This window comes from Solanum tuberosum, unplaced genomic scaffold (genome assembly GCF_000226075.1).
Source record: "Solanum tuberosum cultivar DM 1-3 516 R44 unplaced genomic scaffold, SolTub_3.0 scf00192, whole genome shotgun sequence".
Lineage (NCBI taxonomy): Eukaryota > Viridiplantae > Streptophyta > Magnoliopsida > Solanales > Solanaceae > Solanum > Solanum tuberosum.
The window spans coordinates 826,476-836,279 of record NW_006239115.1 but is presented as its reverse complement, the minus strand read 5'-3'; the positions used below and the strand labels follow the sequence as shown (position 1 = coordinate 836,279).

Genomic DNA, 9,804 nt, shown 5'->3' with positions numbered 1-9,804 from the left:
TCGATAATTATAGAAATCATGTGTAAAGTTCATATATTTCGAATCAAAGAGGGTCAAAACATTAATAGTATCAATCATACAAATTTTATTCCCTATATTACGTCGATTTGATAATTATGAATCATTATTATATTTGTTACTAAACTGACCTACAAATTCCAATTAACTGTTTTTTTAACTACTATATTTGAATAAAAAAATTAATGTTAAGTAAATTTAGTTAACACTAATCTTTTGGCCATAATCTGTTGTAATATTAGTTAGGTAATTTTTTTTTATAATAATACAACCAATAAGAATATAAAGTGTAATATAACGTGAAATTTTTCTTATTCTAATACAATCAACAAGAATACAATGTAATTCAGAAAATATATTTTTTTACTACTGATGTTACAATTTTTATTGTTTTTTTGTAAAACATAATTTGAAAACATTTTTTTTATATAGGTTGCATGAGATCACTTAATGTTTTTTTGTTGAAATTTGTAGTCTTTTTTCATAATTGACTATGGAATCATCATTAATGTCATTAATTATTTTCAATATATTGGAAACATAATGGAAGATTATAGAGATCCCAGGAATGTATTCAATTTTCAAGCTAAAAGGGTAAAATTGTCCAAAATAAAACTAGTTTATAGTGTGAACATGTCATTTTTCTATTCTGGCCAAATTATGGCCAAACTTTTCTGGCCAAAAGGATTTTTCCTAAGTAAAAATTGGAAACATATTCTACTAGTTCAACATCATTAATTAAGGATGGAAGATTCAATTAAAAAAGATCTAGTCTCGACAGGAAAAAAGACTTTCTTGAATTTGCTTAACCCCTAATTATAAATGTAGTACAAGATACTTCTTCTGTCCCTAATAATTAGTTATTTACTTTTCCTTTTTAGTTATCCCTAATTACTTGTTTATTTTGACAAATCAAGAAAGGAAAAAAAAATTCTATTATATCCTCAATTTATTATTTTGAAAAATATAGAACTTCTTGAAAATCTTAAGTTTTTAATTCATTCACTTCATAATTAATATGGGTAAAATGGTAAACTCATTATATCAATTATTGTTTTCTTAATAGGTGTGTCAATTCAAAAGTGGACAAGTAATTAGGGACAGAGGGAGTAACTCTTATCTACAGTCTACAAGAATTTAAAATAATAGAAATAATAAAAAAAAAAAACGAAAAAAAAAATTGAAATAAAAAGTAATCAACTTGTAATTATACCATGCAATTACCAGCAATTTACAATTCTTTCCTGAGAATTGGAGAGTGTAATTACCGCCGGCCAATTACACCAGTTACCTACTGATCAAATAATTATATAACTAACCAAACACGTCAGACAATGTAATTACATCAAATTCATTTATTAGTGACTTTTCAAACATGCCCTTAGTATCTTTTAATACTCTAAACTATCTAGATATAGACTATGTTAATCTAGTGTTATGCACTTATGCTTAATGCTAATTTATCGCATTTAAAAAAAATCTGATTTAAAAATTTAATAATGTAAGCAAGTAAACGGACTTATCATTATATAAGATTTAAATAATGATGCTCATATTGTTAGCTGCTAACTTGCTCTTCTGAGAAATAAAACATTTAGTACAATAGGGGAATGACAAAAGATATAATCATAAATTGATAAACATATTCATTTCAATAGTATTATGCATTATAAAAGTATTTGTTATAAACGTAAATTCATAATACACCTTTATTATGCATGCATCTAAAATTATTTTATGTTATCTCTTCCACTGCACATGAAATTAGTTGCATATGCATTGTACTAAATTAGTTACATACCTAATATCTTTTTGATTTCTTTTATTTTTAAAATAAAAAATGTTAAAATTAATAAAATCATCACAGGTTATCTTTGAAGATGGTCATATAGGAGGTCAAAATCAATTTATGAATAAAATATACGAATGAAACGCAACAGAATTCAATGTATTCTAACAATGATAAAATATACGACCAAAATAAATAAATAATGATGAATACATAAAATGTCATAAAAATATATAAAACACAAGAGTAAAAGGAAAATATTGTGATAGTATTGAAGTTTGTCACTAATAAACAGAAATATAGCGTCGTACATATATACATTTTTTTATTATTATATGGAAACATGAATATTTACGAGGAACTCCTTGGCATACTTCGAATTTCAATAATCAAATAATTTAATTTTGATCGTAAATTCAAATATAACTATCACATTTCAACCCATTAGACTGTGAATACTTACTCTAACACCTAGATAGGAGGACGTTTGCACCGATCAAAATCAGGCCATGCGAAAAATAAATAATCTATTACAAAAATCTCTTTAATACTTTTAAAATTTCATGAAAACATTAAACTTTAACGAAAATCTTTTACAAATGACCGAAGACCCTTCCAAAGAACTAATCTAAAGAGGTACAAGAGCTACTAAAAGAGTATATTTTATGCAAGAAAATAGGACACACCTTCCACAATAAGGAAAGGAAGATGGAAGTTGTTGGAGATCATCATCATCTTCACCTACGAAATATCACTGAATTCCTGCAATCAGACTATGGCAAGTGATATAGCAAGAATAGTATCAGTACAAACAACACGTAATGATAGGCATTATCGATCGACCCGAACCTACCACATAATATAAAGTAGACATTCATAAGAAACATGCAATGATAAGGTGCCACCACTCCAAGTCTTTATCCACCCGCTTTCACCATCCCAGATATAATACCCATAACTAGCACACTTTGATCTCAGTTTCCTACCTCATTATGCTGCCAACTCTATCATTAAAACATTCAGCGTTACCCTTTTGCCATTGTAAGGCTTCCCAAGCCTACTTTTTATGTCACCCTAATATAAGATCATACCTTAACCTTTTTATCACATAGAGATTTCTCGAATAACAAGACCATTACCAACTATGTTAACCAGTCTACTTTTTTGACTCACCCTACTATAGCGGCATGACCCAAAGTATATAGTCACATAAATAACATGTACTCCCTTTGTCCCAATTTATATGACTTACTTTCCTTTTTAGTCACTCCAAAAAAGAATGACACATTTTCATATTAATTAACAATTTAACTTTAAAATGTTCATGTTATCCTTAATGAAATGATTTATAACCACACAAATTTCTATCATTCATTTTAGACTACAAGTTTTAAAAATCTTTCTTCATTTCTTAGACTTTGTGCCGAGTCAAAGTACCTCACATAAAATGAGGCGGAGGGAGTATATATTATTAAAATATTAACAAATATGCAATCTAGTATTAGTATAAACTAAATGTTTAGAAATTGAAACTTTGACTAGTCTATTTTGATTGAAATGTATTTTATATGTAATTGAAGGAGTTGTTTGTACTTTCTATTGAATATATATTTGTACATGTATAATGTGATAGTATTATACAATTGAGACTTAGCTAGCGTTTGGCCTCATGTTCTCAAATATTCTTGGCGAATCATATTTGGGTGAAGTTTCACCATTGGCCCCAATTTTTCCCAAAAATATTTGACTATTAAAAAAAAAATGATTTATACCCATAAGTTTTAAAAATTATTTAAAATACCAATAAATTTATATTATCATTTTATAATGAATATGTTTCGTTAAAAATAAACTTATAATATAATTGATAACAATCAACAATAACAAACTAACAATATAGGTAAGACAGTACATTAATCACATACTCAAGACAAATTTTCTCAAAAATATTTGACTATTTCAAAAATATGATTTATACCCACAAGTTCTAAAAATTATTTAAAATATACATAAATTTATATTATCATTTTATAATAAATATGTTCTGTTAAAAAATAACCTTATAATATAATTGATAACAATAACAATAACAAAATAACAATATAGGCAAGACAATACATTAATCAGATACTCAAATTTGTCGCTGATTCAGTTACAATTATAATCCATTAAACACAAATCGTTCTTTTTCCTTAATTTTATCACTAAATTAGAGCTCCAACTTTTTCGGAGGAGGCAGTAACAAATATTAGTTGGAATTAATAAATAATGAGTATTCTTTTATAAAATATAAAGGTTTGGGGTAATTTTTGAATTTTTTAAAATTCCCAAATATTAGAACTTGACCCAAACACTAGTTTTTTTCTAGTATTTGAGAACTTGGTATACTTGACAAATATATTTGCCAAGTTATATGACCAAACACCACTTCCCAAGTTTTTCCCAAGTATTCTTGGGGCCAAACGGGTCCTTAGTATTATACAATTGAGACTTCTTTCTGAATTGTCGAAGTCATAATACTCTATTATTCGAGTATATATTAGTCGAAGTTGAACAAACCATTGTTACTAATTTATCCATACCGCAAAATGTCAAAATCGAACTTCAAAATACCAAATCATACCAAATTAAATTAGTATGATAATAATGATTTTTAAAATCAAATATCAAAATACCGTATTAAAATTTTAAATTCCACATCATATCAAACCATGCCTAACCCTAGGCGTGTAGCCATTTTGAAGGTTCATATAATTGTTCAGATTTTGCCTTCGTATCGTCCCACTGTACTTTCATGATAAATGAATTTGAAAATGCTAACAAGGCAATAATTACTCTAGTCTCTATACTATATTTGATACAGCGAAAATTTTATAATTGACATTTATAGGATTAATAATTATAAGTTATAACATTAATCTTTAACTTTCAAGTTATAACAATAAATAATTACATGTTGTAACATTTTCACTTATTTAAAAAAGGATTTAAAAAAGCAGTAAAAATCAATTAGTTTTTTAAAAAAAATAAAAACGGAACTTTGAGTAACAAACAATTTGAAAATATTAATGATAATTAAGGGAGGCATAAAAATAGGAGAGTCATAACAAAATAGAATATTTCTTTTTCTTTTTTTATGTCAAAACAGTTATTTCAAATAGATTTATTTTTAAAATAATTTCAACAATTTATCTCTCTTCTCAATATTCTCCCTCATATAATTTGTTCAAACAGTATTCTTAGTCGTCACTCTCATCTACTTCGAATTTGTTTTTGTTCAATAATCGTCATTTTCTTGTAATGAGCGGTTTCTTATCAGTATTAATAAAACATGGTGGTAGATGAGATCCTTCAGGTTAGTGTTTTTTTCCGAATTTTTTTGTGTAATTGATTGCAAAAAAACTGAGTTTTTTAGTGAAATTTTATAATTGACATTTATAGGACTAATAATTATAAGTTATAACATTAATCTTTAACTTTCAAGTTATAACAATAAATAATTACATGTTGTAACATTTTCACTTATTTAAAAAAGGATTTAAAAAAGCAGTAAAAATCAATTAGTTTGAAAAAAAAATTAAAAACGGAACTTTGAGTAACAAACAATTTGAAAATATTAATGATAATTAAAGGAGGCATAAAAATAGGAGAGTCATAAGAAAATATAATATTTTTTTTCCTTTTTTTTTATGTCAAAATAGTTATTTCAAACAGATTTATTTTTAAAATAATTTCAACAGTTTCTCTCTCTTCTCAATATTCTCTCTCTCTAATTTGTTCAAACAATATTTTTAGTCATCACTCTCATCTACTTCGAATTTATTTTTGTTCAATAATCGTCATTTTCTTGTAATGAGCGGTTTCTTATCAGTATTAATAAAACATGGTGGTCGATGGGATCCTTCATGTTAGTGTTTTTTTTCAATTTTTTTTATGTAATTGATTGCAAAAAAACTGAGTTTTTTTTAATGTATAGCGTTGTTAGTTTTTGGTATGAAACATTTTTCATTTTTTGGTATGTTTTTTATTTAAAAAATTACATAAAATTTGATGAAATTGGTATACTAGATATTTTAGACATGTATGAAATTTCATATTGTTTTTTGTACTATTTGTGATTTTGGATACTGTTTATTTATAATAAATGACAATTACTAGTTCAAAATGGTATAATTGTTATATTCTTTTGGTATGAATCGGTGATGAAATATGTATAGAAAGTGTGCAAAAAATTGGTATGAAATTTGTGAATCTGGTATGATTGAACTTTTTTTGGCATTATATTTGTATGGATTTGGGCGTAATAATGGAATAAATTTGGTATACTGATTATTTAATAAATAACAATTACTAGTTGAAAATGGTATAATTTTGGTTTTCTTTTGTTATGAATGTTGTATGAATCAGTGATGACTTTTTACTTGAAATAGGTATATAAAATGTGGATATACCAAGTTATGTGTTGGAGCATATGGTGAGAGAGATTTATGGTTGAATAGTGAAGAAGAAGATGAATATGGTGAGAGAGGAATTTTTTTCAGTTTGAACGTGGGGGTGGGGTGGGGGTGATAGCGTGAGAATTGGACAGAAATGTGGCGGGGGTGGATAGTTGACTTGTGACAGTAAAAAAAGTGTATTTGAAAAGTAAAAAATCCCTAAAAATGTGTATTAGATAATTACGATTGATTCTCTATTTTAATTTTATTTATATAACCTATTAATTAAATTATAAAATATTATTATAAAAAGACTAATTATTTAATAAAATTGAATTAATTAATTTTTAATAAAAAAATGATATGTTATAACTCGCAATTAAAATGTTATAAGTAGTAATATTTAAAAAGTAGATTTAAAACCCGTAATATTGTCTCTTAAATATATATGTGGGGGTGATTATTCCTTTGATACATATATATACTTGATAAATTAGTAGACATGGACTAGAGATTATTTTCTCACACTTGTGGCCACAAATTAGCCATTGAAAGTGCAAGCAGATGTTTTTAGAGTGTTGGAATAGTGGCATTATTAGAAGGGAGAAGGGTAGATTGGAAGAGCATCTAAGAAGATATATTAATATTAATCGTTATTTCTAAAGGATTGTGCAAAGTATTACGGTGAACCCCACAAAATGACTCGATTTTGTCCCATTCCATTGGCTCTTTCAAAATGTACCACTTCCCCCTTATCAATGCCATAGCAGAAAGTGCAGTATCCCCAATCTAGTCATGTCTATAATAGAGTCTTCAACATAAGTTCTATTAACCTAATATCTTGTTTTATCCTTAACATTAAAAAAGAAAGAAGTCCTTCACATAAGTACTAAAACCTGAGTGTTGTCTTTTTGGGAACCTAATAGTAGTAGCTAATTTCCACACTCTATAAAGTTGGTCAATACAGATGGTCTAAGTTTTTCACATGGTTGAAAGTACCTTAATCAACCAAGAAACTTAGCTACTCTCTTTGCTTTGTACAGGATACTTTAAATGCATATTAGTTCAAAGTTTATGGACTTGCAAGCTAAGCAGCAGATTCACAAGCAGGAGCTTTTGTGTGATTTGCTCATGTGCCAAGTGAAATTTGTAGCATATCATAGATTTAAAAAATCCAGCAATTTCAGTTTAGGTACTTCAGAAAAGATCTACAATCAATTCGACAAGGCAAAGCTACAACATTCATCTGAGAAACAAATCTTTTGGTTGCAAAGGCAGTTCTTTTGTTTCGCCACCATAAAGCTCAAGACATAATTGACTAATCAGCCTGTTCACGTCAAAACATAAAACATTTTAACTAAGGCAGAATGACACAAATTGTTTTTATGCAAATATAGGTATGAATAAGAAGTTGAATCCGGCAAGAGCAACTGAACTTCTCTAGTAGTTGCATAGTTGGCCCCTAATATATACACAATCAGAGTTAGAAATCTGGTGATGCATGTTTATAGTTGCTAATAAGAATCTTGAGTTGTGCCTTGTTGAAGAAAATACTTTTCTTTTGATCCAGTAGGGCCTTGTCTAATACCACATGAAGATACCATGGGTCAGTAGTTTCAGTCATTGATCTTTCAAAACTTTGTTTAGACCATCAAAAACACTCTGTAAAGTAACATCCTCCACGATGATGACTTTATCCCTGGATTTCGACCCAGAACCTATAGAAACTTGTCTTTTTTTTACCCCAACAACCTGTTCAAAATGAAGTGAAATTTTAACCAAGGAAATGAAGCTTCTGTTCATTTTAAACACAAGTAACAAGTATACAAGGAATTGGAGTTTATTTTCATCTAAACACTATTAAGAAGTATCCATCTGCTACAATCTTAAACAAAACAAATTTCAAGTGGCTGTCTCCGTAATTGGTTTCCAAGTCTATATCAGAATATCAAATGAACAGGTATAGGAAAGTAGGAAATTAATTTCTCCTCTTTTTCACCTTTTAGCCTCTATAATCCTTTTGGTTGTATGTGCAGTGGTTAGCAGTTTATCAGAGGCTGGTACCAAATAATGGAAGAACAAATAAGAGCAAAAAAGATGCTTTTGTAAATGTAAACAGTTGATCATAATGATAAAAACAAAAATAAATACTAACAGTGGATTCCTCAAGCAATTGTCTTACCAAATTGCTTATCAGATGCCAGAGGCTCCCTATGACTACTTTAGCAGGGGATATAAAAGTAAAATATCATTTTATCAAAATGAACTCCACAGAGGGTTTTCTTTCAACAAACACTCCATTCTTTTCCTGTCAAGACATTCACCATCCATGATCTATATATGGTATGTTAGCCGTTAACTTAATATTTTTTGATAGCCGAGAAATCTCCAAGTACCAGTGGCACAAGGTTCAAAACTTGGTGTATAATGGGCTCCCCTCTATCCTTTACCACTTAAATATCAGGTTTTTGTCTATGGCAGGGTTCAACCTCATGACGTGCGCTTGTTACACTCTTGCCACTAGACCAAAGCCCTGGGGGCGAAAGAATGCCAGTTAATTAGGACCCTTGCTTCCTCAATTCGCAAGCAGCTTCCCTCTCCAAGATCCAAAGAAAGAAGGAAGAGACTAGTATTCCTGTAACATTTTTCTCTCGGCTTCCTTTTTAAGACAAACCAACTCAAGATGAAAATCATCCACGAGAAAAAAAGAAGGGATTACTTTCACTAGTGTAATCGTACTAAACTTATATTGCAGGAAAGTTAGAAAACTAAATTATGTAACCAAAAAGTATCAACTATTCTTACGTATCTCAGAAAATCAAATGCCCCATAAAATCATTGATTCGAGAATACAAGATCTACATAGGTTACCACATAAGTATTAAGTAAAGATTGCCATCAGAATTTTTTCCCAATGCAATAGGCCCAATCATTTTTTTACTTTCTTCCTTATCTTTTCCCTCACAGAAAACTGCTGGAAATGCTACCTGAGAGATGTCCTTCAGACGACAGCTAATGTCTTTAGATCTACGACCCTCACCCTTTTCTCTTTCTTTTGAAAACTCCACCCCATGGAAATCCATTCAAAAACTAATACTCCAAAATCTTCTCGAAATGAAACACATTAAATCTTAAAGTCAGTTCTCTGGAGCTTGCAAATTACTATGTCACTATCGCTGGAGTTGTGGCTTACAGGTTATTCCATCACCTCTTCCCTCTCTGTCTTCCTATCACTTCATTGTATATTAATAAATTTCTTCTATATAACTATTGTTGGATCTTTCACTTGTGCATACATTATTACTTTGGGTAATTTTATTTCCTAAGTAACACTGTATGAAAAGTATTACTAGTACTAATTAATAGCTTGAAAAAACAGGTAGTAACTGTTTTTACTTATTATTAATTTTATATTTTTGTAAGTCAACAAGGATCTTGATAAAGTTAGCCAGCACTGACTCCATTTTTTCGGTGTTACTTCTCCAGTTTATGTTCCGACTCCATTGGTATGCCATCATCATAGTCATGACTTACAAAAAATCTAATCTTCCAGTCAACACC

The 9,804-nt window shown here is 28.8% G+C and overlaps 1 protein-coding gene and 1 long non-coding RNA gene across 2 annotated transcripts in view; one reads left to right on the top strand and one right to left on the bottom strand.

The window, feature by feature from the left end:
- The first annotated feature begins 4,204 nt into the window (after nucleotides 1-4,204).
- The window catches only part of LOC107062018 (uncharacterized), a 14,828-nt gene continuing 9,228 nt past the window's right edge, over nucleotides 4,205-9,804 (top strand). Inside the window, exons 1-2 of the long non-coding RNA XR_001474373.1 lie at nucleotides 4,205-4,242; nucleotides 5,885-5,888. This is a non-coding gene — a long non-coding RNA (uncharacterized lncRNA). The remainder of the gene's footprint in view (nucleotides 4,243-5,884; nucleotides 5,889-9,804) is intronic.
- LOC102586516 (UPF0235 protein C15orf40 homolog) overlaps nucleotides 7,485-9,804 on the bottom strand; it is a 4,698-nt gene continuing 2,378 nt past the window's right edge. Inside the window, exon 2 of the mRNA XM_006355080.2 lies at nucleotides 7,485-7,995. Coding sequence (XP_006355142.1) covers nucleotides 7,864-7,995 — 132 coding nt within the window. The 3' untranslated portion in view covers nucleotides 7,485-7,863. The remainder of the gene's footprint in view (nucleotides 7,996-9,804) is intronic.